The 27393-nt window shown below is 35.7% G+C and overlaps 1 protein-coding gene and 1 pseudogene across 1 annotated transcript in view; both read left to right on the forward strand.

The window, feature by feature from the left end:
- Window positions 1–24861, forward strand: part of HIKESHI (heat shock protein nuclear import factor hikeshi) — a 42922-nt gene extending 18061 nt beyond the window's left edge. Inside the window, exons 3-5 of the mRNA XM_044668212.1 lie at window positions 20901–21052; window positions 21920–22038; window positions 24645–24861. Coding sequence (XP_044524147.1) covers window positions 20901–21052; window positions 21920–22038; window positions 24645–24699 — 326 coding nt within the window. The 3' untranslated portion in view covers window positions 24700–24861. The remainder of the gene's footprint in view (window positions 1–20900; window positions 21053–21919; window positions 22039–24644) is intronic.
- On the forward strand, window positions 16820–17739 carry LOC123240539 (annotated as a pseudogene).
- Window positions 24862–27393: the final 2532 nt, after the last annotated feature.

Below are 27393 nucleotides of genomic sequence, written 5' to 3' on the forward strand. Positions count from 1 at the left end.
TATATGGTGTTTCTCTTTCTACCTCTTGCTGCTGTGATGTGTTGGAAATATATAGAAGTGCTGATGATTTATGTGCATTTATTATTTTATCCTGCAACTTTGCTAAAATTGTTGATTGTTTCTATTAGCTTTTTAGTTGAATCTCTAGGATTTTTAAAGTAGATCATCATATCATCTGCAAAGAGTGATAGCTTAGTCTCCTCATTGACTATTTTAATACCTTCAATTTCTTTTTCTTCTCTAATTACTACTGCTAGTGATTCTAGTACAATGTTAAATAATAGAGGTCATAATAGGCATCCTTGTTAAACTCCTGATCTTATTGGGAAGGCTTCTAATTTATCCCCATTGCATATGATGCTTGTTAATGGTTTTAGATATATACTGTTTATTAATTTTAGGAAAGGTCCTATTCCTATATTTCTAGTGTTTTCAATAGGAATGGGTGTTGTATTTTGTCAAAGGCTTTTTCAGCATCTATTAAGATAATCATGTGATTTTTGTTTGTTAGACTGTTGATATGGTCAATTGTGTGGATGGTTTTCCTAATGTTGAACCATCCTTGTATTCAGAACTCAACAACTAGAAGCAAATGACTTCACAAGGCAGCAAGAATATATAAAACAAAATAAAAAAATGAAAAAAAATGAAAAATTTGAGGAGAATATGAAACACCTCATTGATTCGACCAAAGATCTGGAGAACAGAGCTAGAAGATACAATTTAAGAATTATTGGTTTATCGGAACATCACGATAAAAGAAAAAGTTTAGACATCATCCTATAAGAAATTATACAAGAAAACTGCCCTGACATTCTTGAACAAGAGGGAAAAGTGGAAATTGAAGGAATCCACAGATCACTTCATACATTTTAATCTACAACTAATAAGTTCCAGGAACATTATAGCCAAATTAAAAAACTACCAGACCAAGAAAATATTACAAGCTGCTAAAAAGAAGTCATTCAGATACCAGGGAACCACAGTTAGGATAACACAGGATCTGGCTGCATTGAGATTGAAGGACCGGAAGGCATGGAACATAATATTCTGGAAAGCAAGCGAACTTGGTCTACAACCAAGAATCAACTATCCAGCAAAACTGACTATTTTTGCAGGGGAAAGTATGGTCATTCAATAAAATTGACGACTTCCAAGCATTCATAAAGAAAAAAACAGACTTAAACAGAGAGTTTGCTGCCCAAACACAGAACTCAAGAGAATCACAGTAAGGTAATTAAGAGAGAGGGGTGGGGGTGGGGAATTAAAAAAAATCTTTTCTTTAAGGGACCCGATAAGTTCAATTGATTTGTATCCCTAGAAGAAAAGAAGATATTGGCAAATACTAAAAATTGTTATTATCAACAGGGTAACTAAGTTTACATAGAGACAACAGTGACAAATTGTATAGAAGGAAATGTCTATATATATATATATATACAAAACTAGAGGGGGAAAAAAGAAGGTATTAAGAAAATTGGGAAAAGAAACAAAATAGAGTAAGTTTATATTCCATAAATAAGTGTGTGGGGCGAACAGGGAAGAATAACAATGCAGTGGAAGGGTAAAGAGGTTGGCAAGAGGAAATATTTAATACTTAAGTACATTGAAATCAGCTTAAAGAGGGGAAGAACAATCAGATCCATTGGGGCAGAGAATTGATTTGCTCCCTATAGAGAAGTAGAAGGGTAACAAAAGCACTGGTGGGGAGTGAAGCAACACTAGGAAAGGAGAGGGCGGGGAGAGGATAGCATAAAAAGACCCTAAAGAAGAATAAGAGGGGAATAAGAAGGGAGAGGGGAGAAAGGGAAATACAATAAGGAAGGGGATTAGGGGAACTGATTAAAAACAAAACATTGGCATAGAAGGAAATAGTGAAAGAAGAAAGGGCAAGACAAGGAGAGGGAATCAAAATGTCTGGGAATACACAGCTGATAATTATGACCCTGAATGTGAAAGGGATGAACTTGCCAATAAAATGGAAGCAAATAGCAGAGTGGATTAGAAACCAAAATCCTACCATATGTTGTCTACAAAAATCACACATGAGTCAGGCAGACATACATAGAATAAAAATGAAAGGATGGAGCAAAATCTATTGGGCTTCAACTGAGAAAAAAGAAGGCAGGAGTTGCAACCATGATTTCTGACAGAGCCAAAATAAAATTAAAAGAGATAGGGAAGGGAATTACATCCTCATAAAAGGCAGTATAAACAATGAAGAAATATCAGTACTCAGCATTTATGAACCAAATGGTATAGCTTCCAAATTTCTAAAGGAGAAGCTAGTGAAGCTCAAGGATGAAATAGATAGCAAAACTATACTAGTGGGTGACCTCAACCTTCCTCTCTCAGACCTACATAATTCAAACCAGTGATTCCAAAAGTGGGAGCCACCGCCCCCTGGTTGGTGCTGCAGAGATCCAGGGGGGCAGTGATGGGCACAGGTGCATTTGGGGATGGTGCATAACTGCAAGGGAGCGGTGATAGTATGTGACAGGGTGTGCTAAGTAATATTTTTTCTGGAAAGGGGGCGATAGGCCTAAAAAGTTTGGGAACCACTGAATCAAACCAAAAAAATGAATAAGAAAGAGATAAGAGAGGTGAATGAAATCCTAGAAAATTTTAGGGTTAATAGATATATGGAGAAAAATAAATGGGGACAAAAAGGAAAACACCTTTTCAGCAGCACATGGAACATTCACAAAGATAGACCATGTATTAGGGCATAGGAACATGGCAAACAAATGCAAAAAAGCAGAAATAATAAATGTAACCTTATCAGATCATAATGCAATGAAAATAGTTATTAGTAAGAATACATGGCCTTCCCAGCTGTGTGACCCTGGGCAAGTCACTTGACCCCCATTGCCTACCCTTACCACTCTTCCACTTATGAGACAATACACTGAAGTACAAGGGTTAAAAAAAAAAAAAAAAAAAAAAGAATACATGGAGAGGCAAACCAAAAGCTAATTGGAAATTAAAGAATATCATTCTCCAAAATAAGTTAGTGAAAGAACAAATCATAGAAACAATTAATAATTTTATTGAAGATAATGACAATGATGAGACTTCTTACCAAAACCTATGGGATGTAGCCAAAGCAGTTCTCAGGGGAAAATTTATATCACTGAGTGTATATATTAACAAATGAGGGAGGGCAGAGATTAATGAATTGGGCATGTAACTTAAAAATCTAGAAATTGAACAAATTAAAAATCCCCAGATGAAAACTAAATTAGAAATACTAAAAATCAAAGGAGAAATTAATAAAATTGAAAGTAAAAGAACTATTGAATAAATAAGACTAGAAGCTGGTATTTTGAAAAAACATAAAATAGACAAAGTATTGATAAATCTAATAAAAAAAGAGGAAAGAAGAATACCAAACTAACAGTATCAGAGATGAAAAGGGAGACCTCACCTCCATTGAAGAGGAAATTAAGGCAATCATTAAAAACTATTTTGCCCAATTATATAGCAATAATTATAGCAGTCTAGGTGACATGGATGAATATTTACAAAAATATAAATTGCCTAGATTAACAGCAGAAGAATACAAATTAATTTGATTTTTGATGCAGTGATTGACAGTCATGGGGACAAATATCAGGCAGAATGGCAGATTTTTCCCAAATAATTTCAGAAATAATGTAGGAAATTTCAGGGAAAACCGAGGCAGGAATTACAATGGGTTCAGAGATAATGGATTTAGAGGCTATCATTTTTACAGTGGTTATGTATATGGCTATCATGACAGGAGATCTAGTTACCCCAATGTATACAACGACAGATATTATCAAACCTATATAAAGAATGGGACCAGACCTAAATACTCTCAAGAGGCTAGTAGTAGCACCCAAAAATATGATTCTCCGAAGGGAGCACAGGGGGCCAGTAGTCAGTTATGAAGCTTTTCTATGGGGAGTGGAAATGAATTTACTGCAAATGAGAACACAGGAGAAGAAAATTTGGAATATGGAGAAATTAAAATGAGGAATGTAGAGAGTGAAAGACAGGAAGAAGAGTTTAGTTTTCCTGATCCTGAAATTCTAACACCTGTTATTCCAGTCCACTCTCCAAAGAATAGCACTGAATCTCATGTTACCCTAAAAGGGGGGGGGGCATCTTTACAATGGTATACTGGATATTGGGACTTCTAAGTCTATACTAAAGAGATCCCTTGATAAAGAGTGTGAAGCTATGGGGTCAGTGCAAGTTGTGGAAATATCAGGAACACCCCAGAAGTAAAAAAGGTACCACCACGTATGGTATCCCTAGGTCCCCTAAGTGTAGAACATTCATTTCTGTTAATGCCCAGCTCCCCAATGAATGTTGTGGGAAGGGACCTGTTGTGTAAACTAAAGGCAACAATTGTGTGTACCCCAACTGGTGACATATCTTTACAGTTACTAGAAGGGTCTTTAGACCTATTCCCAGTACTACTTTTTAGATCATTAAAGATTATTTCTGAAACAGAGAAAGACAGGAACCTTATATGTGAAATTCCAGCAGATATTCTTGAAGGTTTATGGGCAAATAGTTCAACAGATGTGGGGTTCTTAAACTCAGCTGTAGTAGTAAAAATTACTACCAAGGAAGGTCGACCCTCATCTATCCCACAGTACCCACTAAGTAGAGAGTGCCTGCTCTAGTAATTCCTGACTACAAAAAACTATTTGCACTCCATGTATATGAAAGGAGAGGTTTAGCTTCTGTTGTGCTCACCCAAGCTTTAGAACCACTGCTGGTAAGAGTATATAACTCAAAAAATCTAGTGTAATGGTAAACATTCTCATTATGCAGTTAGAGAATACTATTCACCTGATATAAGAAGGAATAGTACAGTAGAATAGTTTGGGCATGGCTTCTAGGTTCATGGTATTGAAAAACCACATTGTTCAACATAGCTACTGCCGGCTTCTTGTTTGAAAGGCTTCTTGGCTCTGGCTGACTGGCTGCCTGAGTCTGCAGTGCCCCCTGTGACAGCTGGGAGTTGAAGGGGAAAACTGCTTGTGAGATAAAGCTTCTCATTTAAATTTCTTAACTATGTTTTTTTGTGTTAAGATAACAGTATCTGCATTCAGGTTCTTTTTTTTCCTTTGGGCTCACCAGAAATATTGGTTAGAAATTAGGATACAGTATCCGTTCTTAACTTTAGTTGTTGTCTGAAAGCCAGCTGGTTTGAGCTGAGGCTCTGTGGTAACTGTTTGGGCCTACTCAGAGATATCTGAGTAAAATTTGCTTGGAGACAGCTGATAACAAACTTATTTAATATTTCTTGGAAAGTTTTAAGGAAAGAAAGGAGAGGTAAACAAAGGATTGAGGATATAGTCCCTAATTCTAAAAGGAGACTAAACTTTTCCCACACCGCTGGTTCGCAAGAACCATCTTCCTGCTTGAGAAACTCGAGCTTCTATAAAACTCCCTAATCTATCACTAATTCCCAGTTTCTATTCTAAGTAACCTATACTAATTAATAATCTCCTTATATATAGTTTACAGTTACTGTCTCCTTGTATTCTTTCCAGCTCACTCTTCCAACTACCAGGTCTTTTCAGGGCCTAATTACGCTTCAGTTGGCCTTGGTAGGCCTGAGTCAGCCTACTTCACTCTGCAGCCACATAGAGGTAAAAAGCCTTTCTTTCTTTTCAGTTGGTCTCTTTCATAAATTTATTCCCCAAACTCCAACCTGTTCTCCTCTTTCAACTGCCACCCGGTTTTCCAAAGTTTTCCAGAGAGCAAGATCCAACCAGTCTCTCAGAGTAAAACCTCACTCTAAGAGTGCCTGGCATTGGAAACCAACAGGCTATCAGGCTCCTCAGAATTCCCCACAGAACTCTCCCCTTGATTCCAGCTGGCCTTAAAGAAGTAATTTCTCAGCATTTTTCTCCTGTCCTTAACTACTAAGATCCAAATTCTTATTTAATCCTAATAAGTCAACACATAAAGAGGAGCTGAAAAGCTTTAGGAAGGGTAGAAGATACCCCTGCAAGGGCATACTGGCAGGTTCTAGAAGCAAAGCTGGGAGAGGAATGAAGGATTAGTAGCCTGCGTTCTTCCCCAAAATAGAGGCCGTAGGAGGACTTAGCAATGAGAGAAGAGGCCAGCAGAGGTGGAGAGATATTTTAGAGAGAGAAGGCCACAGGCATTATGGAAAGTTTCGGGCTGAGAAGTCAGTTGAGGTAGTATTGTTATCAAGTGGGATTAGGCTGAGAATGTCTTGAGATATGGGATGTGATGCCTGAACAGCATTTTAAAGAAGAGAAGAATTCTAAAGACATTTACTTTGATTTCAGCATAGTATATGATTAGTATCTTATACCCTGATGGAAAAGATGGAGAGATGTGGACTATAAATATAGTTAGATGAATTAAGAACTGGTTAATGTCAAGACTAGAAGAATAGCAATGGTTTGCAGTTAGCTTGGAAGGAGATCTTACAATGGAGTGCCTCAAGGATCTGTCTTGGTCCTGAGCTGTTTAGCATTTTTATACCATAATATTTTACCAATGCAGCATCTAGCACAGTGATGGGAAACCTTTTTTTTAAAACATTTATTAATATTCATTTTTAACATGGTTACATGATTCATGCTCCTACTTTCCCCTTCACCCCCCGCACTCCCCCCACCCATAGCCGATGCACATTTCCACTGGTTTTAGTTAGGGAACCTTTTAAAGATGGAGTGCCAGGCCCCATCCCCCCTCCCCCTCTCCAGACTAAGTGCTGTGCTCACATACCCACCCCCACCCCCCACACACACCTCCCACTCGGAGACCAAGTGCTGTAACCCTCCCCGCATTGAGTGCCAGGTATGCCCTGCCCCCTCCTTTACCCTACACAGGGGAGGGAGAAAGTGCTCCCATTGGGCTGCTGGGCAGAGGGGTAGGTGATGTGAAAAAATATCATCAGGTGTGGTGGAGAGGAGGAAGAGAGTTCTGCCTGAGTCACTCTGCCTTTCTAGTAATGAACTGGGTGAGAAATGGCAGCCGAGTGTCCACAAGAGTGCTCTGCATGCCATCTTTGGCACCCATGCCATACGTTTGCCATCACTGATATAGCAGATTTTGTGGATTTTTTTACATGATTAAAGGCATAGGTAGTATATTTATTAAGTTCGCAGATGATACAAAACGGAAATGGATAGCTCCAACACATTGAATGGCACAATCAGGATACAGGAAGATTTTGACTCAACAGTGGGCTGAAGCTAATAAAGTGGAATATATCATGAGATAAATATGTCTTGTACTATTCAATTAAACAGTTGTAAAGTGGGAAAAGCCAAACTAGAGAGTTTGAGTGGTTGAGTTAGCAGTATGATCAGTGGCACCTACCTAAACTAATGGCATCTTTGGCTGCATATAATAGGCATAACATCTAGGAATTAGGAGTTAATATTTCTGCTATCTGTTATTCTGGTCAACTCATATCTGTAGTATGTCAAATGAGGATCTCTTGAAGGAAATGGAAATCTATATCTTGGATAAGAGAAAACTTAGTAGGACATAATATATTTTTGAATATTTGAAAGGTCCTCCTTTAGAAAAGGGATTTTGTTTTGTTCTGGTTCTTCTCGGGGCAGAACCATGAACAATAGGTGGAAGTTGCAAAGAGGGAAATCTTCCCTCACCCCCACCCAAATGCTTTTTTTCAGTGATATAATTTACCCCATTTAGTTCTCTCTTCCCATTTCTCTTAGTTGCAATCTTTTTTTCATCTCTAGGGTTTTTTTTACACATCATCCTATGCAGCTTACTACCACACCCTCTAAGTATAGTTCTTCTAATTACTATGATAACGATAACAATTACAGATTGTTACAGAGTTATAGATATCATCTTTCCATATAGGAATAATTTGATCTTATTGAAGCCTTTCAGTTTTTTCTCTTTCTTATTTACCTTTTTATGCTTCTCTTGAATTTTATATTTAGACATCAAGTTTTCTGTTTAAGTCTGGTCTTTTTTTTTTCTTTAAATAATTTTTTATTTTTAGAAAAATTTTCCATGGTTACATAACTCATGTTTTTACTTTCCCCTTCACCCCCTCAACCCCCGCCCCCCTCCGCTGTAGCCAATTCACATTTCCACTGGTTTTATTATGTGTGGTCAGTCAAGACTTATTTACACCTTATTGATAGTTACATGGGTGTGATCTTTTCAGGTCTACATCCCCAATCATGTCCTCATCAACCCAAGTGTCCAAGCAGTTGTTTTTCTTCTGTTTCTACTCCTGTAGTTCTTCCTCTGAATGTGGGTAGTGTTCCTTTCTATAAATCCCTCAGAATTGTCTTGGATCATTGCATTGCTGCTAGTACCGACGTCCATTACATTCGATTTTGCTTCCTGTTTTCCCTTACCCCATGAAAATCTCTCTCTGCCTACCTTTCAAGTTGTCTTCAGCAAGAGAGTCCTTTCATTCTTGCTTTTGGTTTTTGATTCCTGTCATTTTGAGGTGCTTTTAAAAGATTGTTTTGGAAGGATTGTCAGAGGGGTTTCAGCTTTTGATTCTACCAAGCCACCATCTTGACTCTGTCCCCCAAAAGAGGTAAATTTTGACTTCATGTTGGTGGAAGGAATTAGGAGGTAGTAGGTTCTCATCAGAGGTCTTCAATTAGAGCAGGGGTCGGCAACCTTTTTGGCGATGAGAGCCATAAACGCCACATTTTTTAAAATATAATTTCGTGAGAGCCGTACAGTGCTCACAGTGTGTGCTCCTGTAACAGCGCCTGAAAAAAAATTGACTTTATGGCTCCTGCAGAAAGAGCCATATGTTGCCGACCCCTGAATTAGAGGCTAGATAACCATTTGGGTATGTACAGTGATTCTTTCTTGATATTAGATTGGACTTGATACTGAAGTCCCTTCCAACTCTAAATTTTGAGAGGAAGAAATTCCTTAAAAAATGATAGTGGTTATAAAGGTATTGTATGTTGTTTAGTACCTTGAATTTCTAGCTTAAGCTCAACCAAATTCTATACAAATCCTGTTTTGTTTCTAGCAACTACTACCTCTTTAACATTTTATTTTTTCTATGTGTGTGTATTTTTTTTGTATGTATATGTGGTATTTCTCACTAAAGGATGCAACTTCCTTGATGAAAAGTACTATTTGATCTTCTCTTTGTATTCCTAGCACCTAGTAGGCATTTAAAAAATATTTGCCAGTTAATCAAATAGAACAAGATGGACTGAAGTGCAAAAAAAAAAAAATGATATATGTATGAAAGGAGGGCCTTAAAGCAAGTTCTCAGTTTTGATTCTAATTAATGATTGGAGGTTACTGTGAGATACTATCAAAGAGAATTACATGGTCAAAACTTCATTTAGGAAATATATTTTTCTGCTGTGTGTAAGAGAGAAGGAAGAGGTTAGTGGCAGGACTACCAGCTTGACAGAATATTATACAGATATTGTTATAAGATCAGATTTGAAGAATAAAATAAAACAAAGGAACAAAACAGGCACACTAGGTTTTGGGGAATAAAAGAGAAAGGGAGTCATAAAATTTGGGGAGTAGGAAGACATTAATAATATTATCTTTTAAGCTAGCATTTTACAGAATATGGTTTCATTTGATTCTCACAGTGACCTTCTGAAGTAGACAGGTTTGGTGGGAACAAGGTTAAAATAACTGGCTCAATATCAAAGTAGGAAGTAGTAGGAGTGGGATTCAAAACCTGGTCTACCCTTCTTCGGATATACTTCTGTTTATGATGGAAAAAATTTGAGGGAATTGCAACTCAGGGACAAGTAATGTTTTTCTTCTCTCTGTACATGCACACTTTCTCTCTGACTCTGTCTTTGTCTCTCTGTCTCTCTCTTAACCTCTGGGATCAGTTCTAAATGTCTCTATTTCTTTATAACCTAGCCCTTTTCCATCTTTCTATTATAGTCTTTAAAAAGAAAGTTTTAGTTTGTTTTCTGGTTTTTACATCACCATCATATCCTATGTATCCCTTCCTCTTCTCCCAGAGAACCATTTTGTATGGAAAATAGTATTTATTGGAAAAGAAAATAAAAGTCAGCACAACTGATCATACATTGAAAAGGCCCCAAACACGTGCAACATGTCATACCTGTGGGTCTCCCAGCTCCATGAACCATTTGGTAGATTGGGGGTATCTTCTCATGATCTCTTAATTCAAATCCCATGATCTTTATAATTTTGTTACATTTACTTTTGTTTTTTTTGTTGTCATTGTTCTTTTCATATATATTATTATAGTTACTATGTATATTGTTTCCTTGTCTCTGTTTCATTCTGCATCAGTTTGTAAAATAACTTTCCATGCATCTCTGTATTTATCACGTATTATAATTTCTTATAGCACAATAATATTCTATTACATTCATATGCCAAACTTGAGACAGTTAAGTGATTTACCCAGGGTCACATAGCTAGTAAGTGTCTGCGGATGGATTTGAAATTATAAAGAGGAATCTTTCTGATTCCAGGCCTGGCACTCTATCCACTGTGCCACCTAAGCTGCTCTAGAACTCCGTTTCCAGTTCTTAGCTATCAAAAAAATGCCACTATAAATTTTTTGGGGTATATGGGAGATTTTTTTCTTATTGTTGGCTTCCTTGAGATATAAGCCCTTATATATATTACTTATATAAGGTATAAGTAATAGAGTCTCTGTATTCAAAAGCTATGGATATTTTAATTACTTTCATCATTCCAAATTGCTTTTGAAAATGGGTAGCATTTCACAGCTCCACCAATAACATATTAGTTTTTCTACCTTTCCACAATCCCTGCAGCAGTATTTCTATTTTCTTTTGTTATTTTTGCTAATTTGCAGTGTGAAGTAATATCTCCGTTATTTTAATTTGCATTTCTATTATTATTAGTGATTTGAGAATGTTTTTCATGTAGTTGGAAATACTTTGCAGTTCTTCTTTTGAGAACTGTTTGTTTATAACCTTATCTGTTGGGGCCATTTTAGACTTTTTATACCCTACTTAATCCCCTTCATGTACTCACTTTAGACCAGGTACACTGTCTTTCTTGCAGTTCCTCAAATATATCAGACTTTATACAGATTTCATGCCTTTATATAGGTTGGCCCCTAAAACTAGGATATACTTCTCACTCATTTCTGCCTTTTGTTTTCCTTGGATTCCTTCAGGAATCAGCCCAAATCCCACCTTCTGAAGAGAGGCCTTGTATGGTCCCCCAGGCTGCTGCTAGTATAATCAGTTTTTAAAATAGAGTTTATATTCAGCTTTTCCAGGAACACATTTATACAAAATGAGGTATTATCATAGCAGTTTTTTTTAATAGTCCTATTCTATAAATTACCTTACATCACAGTAGTGTTTTTGCTATAGTCATATTTTCTTAAATTAGCTTATATGCCATAGGGAAAAAACAAATATGAAACAGGAAAAGTTTGGGGGGAACATCAATAAATTTATTAAATAGTGTAAGAATTTTTTTTATATGTATTATATTCATTCTTGTGTATTAGGGAGAATTACTGTGTATTACTGTATCTAAGAGCTGGATAATAGATACCATCTAGTTTGCTACTTTCTGCATTTTCTTTGTCCTTCTGGAATTCCAAAGAATGTTTTCCTTTTTAATACAATTTGGTTAAAAAATGAAGGAAAGGAAGGTTCTTTTCCTGTGGACTTGTGACCTGTCCACCTGTGGAGATGGGGAAGGGTGGATAGGTTGATGGACCACCTCTTAATTATCTCCAATTAAAGATGGCTTAAGATTTTCAAGGGAAGTACTGAATAATGAATTCCTAAAAATCTTTTTATTTGGTTGCCTGACCCAGCTTGTGTTGCCTCTGGTTCCTGAGAGAGCCGTGGAGATCTATATCTCTTTATTTGTTATGATACCGACCTAACCAATAAATCAGATTTAATCAGCAAACTAATAATTTTACCCCAAAAACCAGTCTCTTGGGATAATTTTAAATTTAACAATTTGTCTTCTCAGCAAGACATAAGTAGCAGTGCAGTGATGTGCAAATTTTTTAAAGAGGGGGCCAAAGGAAAGGAAGTGCTCATCTCTCAGTCTGTTTCTAAGGCAACTTTTTTGATGTTTCATTGTATTGTATCCTTCTCATTGTATTTGTCAGATTAGGAATAATGTCGTGTGATTGGATAGAATATTTTAGCGGGCCACAGTTTGCCCATCACTGACTTAGTGTGTACTCTGCCCACTCTTTTTTTCATATTATACAGAGTGATGCTATGAATATTTTTTGTATTGATGAGACCTTTCCTCCTGGCATTGATCACCTTGGGGTATATATTAATTACTCCTTCATAATGCTGCTATTATCTGCTTTTGTTCTTATAACTCAGACTTGTTCCAGGAACACTTACTGCCCCACTGCTTTGTCTGCTGCCATCTATGGTGATGCACAGTTCTTCTACAGAGATCCTAGTCTCTATGGATAAGCTACCCTTCTCTCTTTTTTTTCCTCTCAACCTTTGATAACTTTAAACTGAATCTGAAGCAGTTTCTAAAAGAACCATTAACTGCTAAAGTAAATGACTATAAAGCTTTTTAATTAACAGAATCATGTGTAAATTAAATTAAAGAGGAGTGATATCTGGCTGAGAAAAGGTTGCTCCTACAGACAATACAGAAAAGCTTTTTGACTAGAAGTTGGTGTTTTATGGCTCTCAGTTGCTAGACATTGTGGCACATGTCTTTAACTCAGAAAGGAGAGGTTAGAAAAACAGAAGAATATATACAAAAAGGACATAGATCTTGTTAGATCAGAAATTCAAGACATTTCTATAAATGTATAAGCTTATCCTAAGGTAGGGGATAATGGGCTTGTAGCTCCCACCCTGCTCTTATTCCCATGGCTTGCTAGCATTTCTTCATGGGATCCTGAGTCTTGCCACTTTAAATGAATCACCTTGTACACAAGAACTGCATTGACATTCTACCCTCTTTACTAATCTTTAGGTTTCATGTGAGAAGACTATAGGTTCTTACCACAAAGGTTTCAGAACCTTTTGCTATAAGTAAAGTAGGCCTTCTGGAGGAGAGAAACTGAATGGTTTTGAAATTTGAAACCAGGAATGTGTATACATGGCTTTCAGAGCATCAGTTTTTGACACCCAAGTAAAGATTCAGAGTTTCTTAGAATGTTAGGATTGGAAGAAATCTGTGAGCTTATCTTAACCCTTGTATTTCCTCTGCTACCTTAGAAATGAAATGGACATAAGATGTTCTAGGACTAGCTAAGAATTAGTGAGGAAATATGATTATTTATCTTAGAAATTTCATTTGCTTTAGCAAATTATATCCAAGAAGTGCACTATCTATGTAAACTAAGTATACTAAGACTTTTGGAACATGCTGTATTTAATGTTTGCTCATAAAATTAACTTAAGTATAATGACTATAAGAATCAGCCACAGTGTAATGGATAGAGAGCTGGTTCTGGAATCAAGAGAACTTAGTCAAGTCCTGTCTCTTAACATACTAGATGTATGATCCTGGGCAAGTCATTTTCCTTTTCTGTGCTCCTAGGTATTTCTCTCAGAAATAAAGTTGCACATTAAGTTACACAGAAGGTACCAATCCGCACTGGTAAGAGTTTTCTTATTTGAGAATTCTCTTTATCATTGAAATTCCAGAGCCCATCGCTATCCTTATTCTATAAATTGCTATGTTTTTGGTGTGAAGCTTTAAGTATAAATCTCAGTAGACTCATAGCACCTTTTAGTTGATAGGGACCTTATAGGGCTAGTTGGTAACCATGGCACATCCTCACCATTGGGGAGTACTTTAAAATTACATAGAATTATTGCAAACCCCTGAAGTGCTGGAACTGAAGAATGAATATAATCAGGTGACAGCTATGACATTTGATGGAACCTGACTTCTGTGAGGAGTCAGAAAAGCATTGCAGAATGTCCTGTAAAGTTCTCTCCAAATCTCTTTGGCCAAATGGCAGAAGCAAATTGGATGTATTGCTTGGAGCTTTGGTTTAAATTGGGCTAGGTTTGAGATAAAATTTACCATGAGGATTTCCTTTTATACTGGTAGTTTTCTCAGTGGCAGTATAGCCTCATTTGTATTAATGACATCCATTGAAAAACTGAATATGACATATGCCACTGGCCATTTTATAAAGCAGGAAACATTTGTAATTGGAAGCTAAGATGAGTTTTCTCTTGATACCAAAGCATTCTTTTCTACATCTTGTAATATTGTTACTGTAAAATTTAACACTTCTTAACATTTTGTCATAAGCTTGGGGCTTATAAGTCCTACCAGGAATTTAGAAAGTGGTGTCATATACAGACCATGTTGCTAAAACTGTATTATCATCAAACTTGACAATCCATTCAGAATTGGGATATATACAAACTAATAAAGTCTCTCTATGGAAATTTAAACATCTTTCCTACATCAGTGTTAAATATGAGAAGCCAAAAATGATCCATTTTCCTTCTGTTATGACCAAAGAATAGTCATCATAGATGATGACATAGTTTCTTCATTATTGAATGAATATATGTAACTGAAGCAGTAGTATAATTATACCATACATGCTATTTGATTTTATGTCTGAATGGCTTTTTAATATTCTAAGTGCTGGACTCTCTCTGCAGTGATCTGATCCATGCAGAAATGTGTATTTGAAGAGTTCTTATACACAACATCCATATACTTTTTCATACCCTAAAAGCTCAACCTAAAACCTTCCTTTTCTCTGTAGGTTGACTATTTGTAAAGTGTCTCAAGATACAAAGAGGAAATGGCTCAATGTCTCAGGCAGGGAGAGTTCCAGATGGGGCAGCGCAAGTGCCATCTACAGTGGAAAATTGTATGAAGGATGGGAATCAGAAGAGGCCAAGATTGGAGGAGCAGGTGGGGGAGTAGGACATTAGTTCAGATGTAAGATAGCTATATTATAAAAGTACTTGTTTTTATGTATAGCTTTAAAGATACTTTATACCATGTCTACAATACTCTTCAATACATAATTGTACTTATCTCAGGATGACAAATAAAAAACCAGAAACAGGAGAGTCATACAAGTATCTGGAGACCATTGAAAAGCCCCAGATTTTGGCTGTAGTGTTCTAGTGAGAGAGTTTTATACTACAGTTTATTCAGAGAACCCAATTTTTTTAAACTTATAGTACAACTGCATTTATCTCATGAAGCTCTTCATATTTACATTTTACTTTGTCTTATTTATTTTAGGTACTATTGCTACACAGTATTGTAAAAGAGAATTCTTGGCAAAGAGAATAAAGAATTCCCTTTCACAAGTGTAAACTCAAAGAGAACCAAGAATTCCCTTTTACTATACTAGAGTATGGGAAACAATTCCAAATTTTTTTTTCCTACTAGTTTCCACATATTGCTTCCTTATTTTAAGGATTAGAGTATTTATATTACTTATGTGCTAGTTTTAAAAACTTTTATGCTCCCAGGAGAAAAAAAACACCTTAGCATTGAAGAGGATTTTAAAAGAATCACTTTGTTGTCTCCTTTAAAATTAAAGTTTGTAATAAAGCAAGATTTGGATTTTTCTTCCTTTTTTGAGATTGCCTCTCTCTGTTGTGATATAAACTGATTTCTCTCATTGCTTCTTATTCTATGACCTCCTGTTCATTTTGATATTACTGTTGCTTTAGTACTATACTATGACTGTAACCTTGGAGTTAAAATAAGCAGTTGTGGAAAAATAGATATAATTTTCAGTGAATCCTTTTTTAGCTTTTTCACTTTCTGTATTTCTTGTTTGTTTGTGTAGCTTATTTAAGTACCCACTGATCCTCATAACCTCCTTTTCTCCTACCCCAGTTCAGTTTTTAGGAAAGACTTAAAATAATAATGTCTAACTTATTTCTCAAATTTCTATTCTGAGAAAAACATGAATGATGCTTAGAAGAGGCAACATGAGTTTTAACTATTATATTTTCTTCTGAGATGTAGACAAGAGGCATAGAATGGGAAAGATGTTTTGTAAATCTAGTTTAGTCAGCTGAGTTGCCTTTATTATGTTGTGAATTCCTAGACTGGCACTTATAGTGTGTACTATATAATTCAAAATTAAACATATACTGTTTGGTATTCTTCTAATTTTTAATGTATATTTAAGCCTCATTTCTGAAACAGATTGTAAGCTCCCTTGAGAGCAAGCACTATTTTATTTTGATATTCCCTAAAGTATCTAGCAGAGTGCTGGGCACAATAAATATTTGGTTGGTTTACTAAATGAATAGTACATATCTATATTCACATGTATTCATTCCCAAGCTAGACAAGATATAATTTTAGTCAAATTTTAGGCACTTTTTTTTTGTATAAAAGATCCTTAATATCTCTTAGAAGATCCTAAAATGAAGAATAAAATTTTGACTGTTGGCTATTTGTTTCTTTTTCTACTAAATTGATAGTAAAGATTATGGTTTTAATTGCAGTATATACTAGAAGAAAACATCCAAGTGCAATGATTAAATCTTTTATGTTGAATAAGACACCATTTTTTACTAAGCGCCGTTTGGTTTTTGTTCTTTATCAAAATTAGATACTCATTATGTTGATTGTTTAGCCTATTTTGCCAAAGTATTCAATATCATGATGATTATCTTAGTGATTGGCATTCAAGTTAAGACAAAAGACAGCCATTATCCTTTACTTCTCTTCCTGGTCATAAACAGTAGAACCCTTTAGTGATTTAAAAAGTCTCAAGCTGTAGACTTTGCAGATCTCATGCTATCAGAGTTTGAGGAGGTGTGTCAATTTTACCCCATTTTGATGTTTCTCCATGTAATGTTTTCTCATGGCCTTGACACGAATGCAAAATATTTAATTCAACAATTTGAGCCCTTTGGATAGAATAGAATTCCATAGTAGGAATCTGTCAACAAGCATTTATAAAACACCTATGAAAGACATTGTGCCAAGGTAGGGAGGGATACAAATGCCAAGAATGAAACAATCCCTTCCATCAAAGAGCTTTCTCTTAGTCCCAGGGCCTTCTTTGGACTGCTCCCATTTCCTTTGAATTTTTAAAGTAAAGATCCTAGGCGCCACTCTTCAGACCTAAGAGTGGGAAGGAATCTTTTAACATGGAAAACAAAAGAAAGCGAGGAAATATGCAACCATGAAGCGAATGCTTAGTTTACAAGATGAAAGATTAAAAGAAAAAGATTGATTGAAACCAAAAAAGAAAGAGAAGAAAGATCCCGGTGCTCTCAAAGAAAGAGAAATCCCCCAGCACCCATCCTGCTTATTCTTCCAATATAACACACAGTTGGGACCCCCTTACTACATCCTAGTTGATACCAACTTCATCAACTTCTCCATAAAAGCCAAGCTGGACTTGGTGTAGTCAATGATGGATTGTCTGTATACCAAATGCATTCCTTGCATAACTGACTGTGTAATGGCTGAAATTGAAAAACTGGGACAGAAATACTGAGTAGCCCCGAGGATTGCCAAGGACCCACGATTTGAACGTTTGCCATGCTCACACAAAGGAACATATGCAGATGATTGTTTAGTCCAGAGAGTCACTCAGCATAACTGTTATATTGTGGCTACAGTTGATGGAGACCTTAAGCGAAGAATCCAGAAGATCCCTGGAGTTCCCATCATGTATATTTCCAACCACAGGTATAACATAGAAAGAATGCCAGATGATTATGAAGCCCCTTGATTGTAACTTAAAGAGACTGCGTTTCCTGTGATGCCAGCCTACACAATAACCAGACAGTTAACAGAAAAGCACCACTGTAGACCACTTACTTGATCCTGTTATGGGAAATGGGATTATATGATTATATGAACTTATTTTTTTACTCTATTCTGAAGTGACTTTTGTATCTTAATGAAAAACTCATTGAACTCATTTATATACGTAAATCAATTTTGTTCAGATATTTCTATAGACTGTTATTCTGATTCTCATTCTTCTTCACTACTGGATAATAGCCTTTAAAAAAAGTACTTCAATGGACTTTCTTCCCTTGCTTCTACCCCTATTGTAAAAGCTGCTGCTATGTACAATTTTATTCTATTGGGAATAAACATAAAAATAAGGAAACTATTGAAGCTTTAAAAAAAAAATAAATAAAATAAAGATCCCAAGAATTAGTACCTATCTCTTTCTGGACATATGTTAGTGATAGCAGTAGGAAGCTTTGCTCCTTTGCCCCCTTCCTCTCCCTCTCCCCATCATAGGAAGTTTCAGATTCTGCCTATTCAGTAGAAATAAACATCTATTTTGTCTCTAGTCACATTTATTTTTATTTATTTATTTTTGATAATCCTTGCTTTCAGTTTTAGTAACAATTCTAAGTTAGAAGGGCAAGGCTAGGCAAACAGGATTAAGTGACTTGCCCAGGGTCACATCACTAGAAAGTGTCTGGGGTCATGTTGAAACCCAGACTTTAGGCCTGCTCTTCTATCCATCGTGCTATCTGGCTACCCCTTTAGTTATATGTAAATAAATTCTGAATTTGCATGATATTTAAAAATGAACTAATCATATAGGAATACTAAAATGGATTAAAAATAAACTAGTTGTTTTCAAGATTTTTGTAGAGACTAAAAGAGGTTAAAATTTTTTAATGTTTAATAGAGAATATCTAATTCTTTGAACAATTTTTCTACAGCCTCATTTTTCTATTTTTTCTACTTTGGCTAAGAATTTAAGAATCTTCGGTAAGTAGTTTGGGGTGATAGAATGATGGATTTTCAATGAAGAGACTTGAATTTGAAACTCAACTGACACTGTGATCATAATAGGAAAGGCACCTTTCTTCTCTGGCCCTTACCTAACCTTTTTAGCCTATTTTCTCACCTGTAAAATGGGAGTAATAATTGCTCTACCTAGTTCATGGGGATTTTGTGAAGAAGGGGCTTTGTAATAAAGCTATATATAAATGTGATTTTTGTGTTGTCTACACTAGAAGATCTGTAGGACTGCTATATTATACAGTATATAAGAGCATGAATCCTTTATCTGTGAAAAGATAAAATTAAAAATTACTCACTTAAACATTTATTGTTACTGTATTCAAGGCATTGTATTTTGGAAATTATTTTGTGAACCCTCTCTAACAGACTCACCTTTATGATGGCTAAAAATAGAAAAGACCTCAGGGACCATCTAGAGACCAAGCTGTCCCTGAAAAAAAAATTCTCTCTACAGCGTGCTTGCTAGGGAATTACCTGATCTGACCTTTGCTGAAACTCTCTAGTGAGAGAGAACCCACTACTTCATGTGGCATTCCATGCCACTTATGGATAACTAGTCATTAGGAGGTTTTTCTTGACCTTGCTTCTAGATCTGCTCTAAGCAAAATAAGTTCCCTTCTAAGCTAAAGGATTTCAGATGTTCAAAGATAGTTATCAAATTGCTTCTGAGTCTTCTCTTCTCAGACCGAATGTTCTCTGAATCTTTGAAGGCCTTTTACCATTTCCTCTAGACACTGTCTAGCTTATCAGTGTCGCTTCTCAAATGTAATGCCCAGAATGGTGTGGTCTCACCAGGTTGAGCACTATAGGACTGTCTTCTTATTCCTGGATGTTAACAGTTTCCTTTTTGCAACCTGAATTGGTATAAGTTTGGACATCTATTTATTTTGAATTTAATTGTATTAGATTCCTCTTTAGTGCTCTATCCTGTCAAGGTCCTGTCTTAGGATAATGTTTGTAACTGACTCTGGGGATACCAGAGTGCTGGCTGTCCCTCTAGGCTTTGTGTCATCTGAAGACTATTTGGTCCTAGTTAATTCAAGTCATTGATAGTTGATGAAAATGTTAAGCTGCTTGGGGTGCAGCACAGATACCAAGGATTTCTATTGGAGACAGCTTTCCAAGAGTAAGTCAACTTGGAGAGTTTTATAGATTTTCCTTTTGAAGCCTACTCAGCTAGGTCTGAATCAATCTCTCATAGCCTACATTTACATCTTTTACACAATTGTTGAAAATTAAGATTAGCTTGCTTTCAGTGAGCACCTAACAATTTACATTAAGAGGAGGTGGCCTAGAAACATAATGGGTAGTCAAGTTTGGATGTTGGGAAAATAAAAGAACTAAAATAACTTTTTAGAAATTAATTTTTTGAAGAGGCAATGTAGTGTAATGGGTGAAATGAATGCCTTTCTTTGGGGTCAGGAAGACTTGGGTTAAAATCTAGATTGTGATATTAACCAGCTTTGTGACCCTAGAAAAATCATTTAACCCATAATACTTTTCTATAAGTCCTAGACATATCCTGAGTTGGTGGACTTAGTTCTTTAAACTGAGAATTCATTGATCCTTGTGTATTTGTTAGAGGAAAAGATCGGCAAAGAAAAGCTACATAGCATTTTGTAGATTTAGAAAATGGTCCCATATGTACATGATTGGGAATTTTTGCTTTTAAGTGAATACTCTATTGAAAATATTAATAATATGGAAATGGGTTTTGAACACTAATACACGTAAAATCCAGTGGAATTATTTGTCAGCTCCAGGAGAGGGGAAGGAAAGAATGTCAATCATGTAACCATGGAAAAACACTAAATAAACAAACAAACAAATAAATGGAAAAGAAAAAAATTGTCCCATAGACTTGGTACTATTTTTTTCCCTCCAGTATCATGCATGCCAAACTCTAGCAATTTTAGTGACTTTTGAAAAAGAAATTATTTCTTGGTATAAGAAGACCTAAAAAAAAAAATCTCCTTTTGGAGGGCTTTCAAATGTAAATAATAGACTAGTATTCTAAAAATATTAACCATTTACATATATATGAGTTAAACTTATGTTATGCAGACCTAGTATATATATATATATATATATATATATATATATATATATATATATATATATATATATATATATAGATCAGCATCATCATAAACATGATTCTAAACTTACTGTATTTCTTTCAGGGGAAAGCAGCCAGCATCCTTTTGGAGCCATGAATATTATCCGTACCCCAGCTGTTGCACAGATTGGTATTTCAGTGGAATTATTGGATAATTTGGCTCAGCAGACTCCTGTAGGCAGTGCAGCTGTATCACAAATTGATTCATTCACTCAGGTAATGTGATTATGAGAACAACTTGGCACACTTCAAAAATCAACCTATTGGTTGTATAAATGTAAATTTTTTATCACAAAATATTAGTTACAAATCTGTGCATTTGGAAACTGATGTTTTCTTGTTTTCCCATCAAGTTTTTCATCAGTTAAGAAATATCCAGTGTAAATATTCATTTTTTTAAATAGGAAGATTAACTTACTGAATTAGTCTTTTAAGTAGAATGCTATCATAATTGACATTTACATAATCAGGAGCTGTGACCTTTGAGCTTCTGAGGTGTTGTAAGTCCTGTGGCGTTTATTGAATTAAAAAATTAATAGCATCTAGTGCATAGTAAACAACAAATAAGTTCTCAAAGTATATGAATTTAAATGCATTTATAATGTAGTAAAAAAGTATTGAAGTGATGTAAAATCACTTATTTACTTGAAAAATTGGAACCTGTATGTTAATGATTTATTTATTTTAAAGAGACAGTGGCTCAAAATGGATAGAATTGACCCTGAAGCCAGGAAAATCAGGGTTCAAAGATTGCCTTTGACACCTCCTGACTATGTGACCCTGGGCAAGTGGTGGAGATGGATCTCTAAAACTAAGTGGCAGGGAAACCGTCAACTTGCTTTGATAAAAGAAGTCTTATGACTTTTACAAATCTATTAAAACCTTCAAGAGAAAGAGGTGCACATTTTAAGAATGTAGCTAACTTTAGGCAGGAATAATAAGTAGTCCAAGACTCACTTTTTTGCCAAGATGAGAAAAAAATCTTTCACAAATAATTAGGTATAATTGTTAATACTAAAAAAGTTAAAGAATCAATTAGGCAATATTGTATAATAATTCGTGCACTATTTATTTACTTTTCAGTTCACTCAGAAGATGTTGGACAGCTTCTATAATTTTGCTTCATCATTTGCTGTGTCTCAGGCCCAGATGACACCAAGTCCCTCTGAAGTTTTCATTCCAGCAAATGTGATTCTAAAATGGTGTGTGAAAATGTCTGACTTTTAATGGAATTTCTATATTTTCTGATTCTGCATTTGCAGAGTCAGAACAAATGAATATGCACAATATTGTCAGGAATACTGACTTTGGAGCCTCGGATCTGCTTTTTACCAGAGACAATGGAAAGCTCACAAACTTTGGAGTCATAAGACCTAGGTTCAAGTGTTGCCTTGAAAATAAACTATGTGACCATGAGCAGATCATTTATTCTCCTTGGACTTCAGTTTCCTCACTTGTAAAATGAGATGTGAGTAGATGGTTTCTGAGGTGCTTTTCAAACTCTAGATCCATAATCTTATCTGTGTGACCTTTGGATATCATTTTATTCATCTGTGAAATGGAGTTAAATCAGATATTCTCTTAAGATCCCTTTCAGATACAAATCTGTTGGTTCTGTGATTGTTCGTGTTTTTATTGATTTTAGAGTTGGAACAGACTTTAAAAGAAAGCATCTGTATCTTATCATTAACAATGAATATTCTGCGAGTAGCCAGTTACTTGCATGACATTAAACTATGTGTCCTGGAGTTAGAGTACAGTTGTACCATTTATGATCATGCTATTTATTTATGCATCATTTATGATCATGTTATTAACATATTATGACCAAACTTCTACCATAACTACCCTAACCTTGTTAATAACACTATGTTCAGCACTTTCTCTCCTATGGCTTTTTCCACATGCTGTCCTGGTATAAGAGCATATAGGAACATACATTTAGAGTTGGAAGGGACCTCAGAAGCCAATCTAGTCCAGCTACTCTTTTTATACATGAGGAAACTGAGACATAGACAAGTAACATGATTTGCCTAGGGTCATGGAGCTAAACCAAGGCTCTCGCCTTCCATGCCACTGCTCTCTTCCCCTTACCCCCTCCCTGATACTTTGAGGTCTTCCTAGTACAGAATCCTAGACTTAAAGCTTTAGGGGAATTTAGAAGACTTCTGTTCTAGAGTTATCAGGGTGTCAAACTAAGCTTGGTACTGTTAGAATCAGATTAAAATGTAATTGGAAAGTATTTAACAAAATAAGTAGACTATAGGTAATATTAATAGTTACTATGGGCAGCAAAGATGGGTAATCTATTTCTACTTGATGTACATTATTGCTCTAGATCTCCTTCCTCATTCCATGGATGAGGAAAGTGGGTCTCAGAGATAATAAGTGACTTGTCCAAGGTCATATAATTGGTAAGTAACAGGACTTGAATATAGGTCTTCTGACTTTATGGACACCTACGTTGCATAGTAGACAGAACATTGGGCTTGAACAGGAAGACTTCCGAGTTCAAATCTGGCCTCAGACATAGCTTTTTGTGACCCTGAGCAAATCACTTAGCCCGGTTTGCCTCATTTTCCTCATCTATAAAATGAGGTAAAGAAGGAAATGTCAAAACACTCCATTATCTTTCTTTACCCAGAAAACCCCAAATGGGCTCACAAAAATTGGGACATGGCTGAAAAATGACCAAACAACAACTTCTGACTTACATTTGTGTTCCTTATCACTGCTTCACTCTGTGCAGCTCTGGTTTTCCCTTGACATAGAACTACCTCTTATAAAATTGTTTCTCTTATTGTCATATTTTCATGGAATTGATTTATGGTATATGTGAAGGATTCCTGGGTATGGATAGGTGTGGTTACTGCCCTATAGGATTTTAAAACCAGGGAGAGACTTTTTCAAACATAAAAGCAAGAAATGTTATCTGGAGTTTTAGAAACATCATGTTAAAGATTTTAAGTTTAAAAACTTATTTTAAGTTAATTTACATGTACTTTGAAGACATGTCTAGAAAGACTTGAAATTTGATCATATCAAGCTTCAATAAATGTTTATGATTTAGAAGCAGTATTGATCTATCTAAAAATCAGGACATGCTTCTTCATGGAATTTTTGTGTTCCTGTAGTTTAAGTGGCTACAAAAGTTATAGCTGTAAGTGATTTCAAGTTTCATGTTTCTTATACTTTGTAGGATATCATTTTGGAATGAGGTAATGTATGTCAACGCGAAGCACTTTACATACCTTAAAGCTCTACATGAATTTCAACTATTATTAAAAAATAATTCAACTATAATAAGTTATGCCAGCATGTGTGGCATAGGAATGAAAAAACCCTAGACTTGGAGTTGAGAGACCTGAATTCTAAACCAGCTTTCTCAGTCTGACCAGCTTTGTAACCATGGATAAGCCAGTCGAAGAAACTAAGTTTCTTCATCTGTAAAATGGAGATAATATTTGTAGTACCTATCTTAGATGGGATATTTTGAGGGTCAAATAAGAAATTATGTGTAAAGTATTTTGTAAACTTTCAAATAACACAAATGTCCACTATTATTGACATAATTTTTACTGCTGAAGTATAGTCTTTGATTGCTTTGAATTTAAAATTAAATGAATGCCAATGAAATTAAAATATTTAATTGTAACTCTTTACCAGTTAGTTGCTCCTCTGCCTCTTTTTCTATTTGCTAAATCCTTTTAATTTTGTGCTATGTGTTGACTTGTGTATAATTTGACAAATGGTAAAAGGATACCATTTTAATTTTCTTACATGTAATTCTATTTACTTTCTTTTCTAGGTATGAAAACTTTCAAAGGAGACTAAGCCAGAACCCTCATTTTTGGAAAACATGATTTAAATAAAGTACTTTTTAATGGGTTCTGAAGCATTGTCATATTTTGAAGATAATAAACCAGTTGCCATTTAAAAGCATGAGGATGTAAGAATAATGAACTCTAAATTGAAAAACTGCTTCTTGATTATTAAACTTACTTAAAATTTTAAGAATTTAAATTAAAAACAATCTAAAATGTACAAAAATGTGTTGGTGTTTTTTATTTAAAAATTTGAAAACTCATATAGAAAGAGTGAAAGTAGGCTGATTTGATTAAATATGCACTAATTAAATAGATTTTTAATAGTGATATGATTTTGATGCCTCACTTAGTAATGTAAACCTTAATTTAAAATGGCATCATGTTTATAAATTCTCTTTAGTTTATTTTAAAGAGACTGGGCCCAAATTCAATAACCAATTATACAAAATTTATTTTGTAGATTTTATCCCTTTAAAACTTCATAAATATGCAAATTTCCATGTATTAAAAATAACATAGGACTAGTTTTTTCTTATGATTGTTATGAAAAATGGCTTAAATTTTTTTTTTGTTTTTTTTTAATACCCTTACCTTCTGTTTTGGGGTCAGCACTGTGTATTAGCTCCAAGGCAGAAGAGTGGTAAGGGCTAGGCAATGGAGCTTAAGTGACTTGCCTAGCTAGGAATTGTCTGAGGCTAGGTTTGAACCTAGGACCTCCTATCTCTAGGCCTGGCTCTCAATCCACTGAGCCACCCAGCTGCCCCCTTAAGTTTTTATATGCTGAAAGCTCATACTTCTTTCTCTGCACGTTTAAAACAATTGTAATATTCATTAATAAGCACTAATAATGTGTTAGGTATATAGAATATTGAATTTATTACCTGTGCATGTTTTAGAGGTTTAAGGGGGAAGTTGGGAGAATAAAAACCAACACTTTTCTACCTTGAAAAATTTTCATACTTTTTAAGAAAAATACACACATAAATATTATGTATTGTTTTTGTGCCTATTTGATGCTTAGAGATCCCTTTTTTTTTTTTTTAAACCCTTGTACTTCTGTGTATTGACTTATATAGGTGGAAGAGTGGTAAGGGTGGGCAATGGGGGTCAAGTGACTTGCCCAGGGTCACACAGCTGGGAAGTGGCTGAGGCCGGGTTTGAACCTAGGACCTCCTGTCTCTAGGCCCGACTCTCACTCCACTAAGCTACCCAGCTGCCCGGAGATCCTTTTTTTTTGCACATCTTTTTTTCTCCCTTTTTTAAAATTTAGAATATTTTTCCACGATTACATGATTCATGATCCCCCTCCCACTCTTTCCTCCCCCTCCCAAAGCTGACTAGCAGTTCCACTGTTATACTTGTATCATTGTTCAAAACCTATTTCTGTTATTCATACCTGCAGTAGAGCGATTCTTTAACATCAAAACCCCAATCATATCCCTGTCTCACTATGTGATTGATCACATATTTTTCTAATGCATTTCTGTTCCCACAGTTTGTTCTTTGGATGTGGATTATGCTTATAGATCCTTAACCCAAGCTCTCTTGATAATCCAGTAGAACCTATAATTTGTGTCGCTTTGTTTCTGATAAAAAAGGATCCTTGTGCTTTCTTTCTTGCTATAAACTTTATGGTTGGGTTTTGTGAGAGGAAAAGGGGTTTTTTGATTGAATATATCAGTGGTTCCCAAACTTTTTTGTACTACTGCCCCTTTCCAGAAAAAATATTACTTAGCCCCCTGGAAATTAATTTTCTAAAAATTTAAATAGCAATTAATAGGAAAGATAAATGCACCTGTAGCCATCACCACCCCCCTGGATCGCTGCAGCACCCACCAGGAGGCGGTGGTGCCCACTTTGGGAATCACTGGAATATATTAATATTTAAAGGTGTGGTCACCATGGAACTGAATAAATACCAATTCCTAAAATGATTTTAGTAATTTATTTACAAAATAGATTAGAGAGTGGAAGTAGGGAGATGAGAAGAGGGTAGAGTAAGAGATCTAACTTAACAAATTAGATTTGTATTCAAGTCTGGGCTTTACTCCAGCCCTGCTGGAGATCCTAAAAGTCAATTAACAAGGGGTTTAGTCATGAGGGCTTCTCCCAAACAAGGGCCCCTCCAGAAGCTAAGGTAGTCAGCCTTCTTCACTTACCACGTGTAGTTCTAAGGCAGTGATGGGCAAACTACAGCCCATTGGGCGGGCCAGATGCTGCCCCCTGAAATGTTCTATCCTGCAGTGGACGTTATTGCTAATCTGACGAATACAATGAGTAGGATACAATACAATGAAACTTTGAAAGAGTTGCCTTAGAAACAGACTGACAGATGAGCCTTTCCTTTGGCCCCCTCTTTAAAAAGTTTGCCTCTCACTGTTCTAAGGGAAAGATTTAAGAACAGTCTCACCAAGGTCTCAGGGTCCCAGGTCCAGCCCTCCTCCAGGTCCAAGTCATGAACAAGAAGTCCTTCAGGTCTAAGACATGAAGGACAATAGGAGCAACTGAACTCTCTTTTAAAGGGGCTTCTTTTGCGTTACTTCCTGTGCCTTCCTCTTAGTTTACATGTCCAATCACAACAGACGCTTTTCTTAGGACTGCAGTCTAGGGGGCAGTCAGTAAATTCTGATTTGTTACTCATTCTAGCATACATGGGTCACAGACCACCCAACTTGTGAGTTAAGTGGAATTGTTTATACTTTTGGTGATTAGATTTGAGAATGGGCAAGG

Source organism: Gracilinanus agilis, chromosome 3 (genome assembly GCF_016433145.1).
Source record: "Gracilinanus agilis isolate LMUSP501 chromosome 3, AgileGrace, whole genome shotgun sequence".
Classification (NCBI taxonomy): Eukaryota; Metazoa; Chordata; class Mammalia; order Didelphimorphia; family Didelphidae; genus Gracilinanus; species Gracilinanus agilis.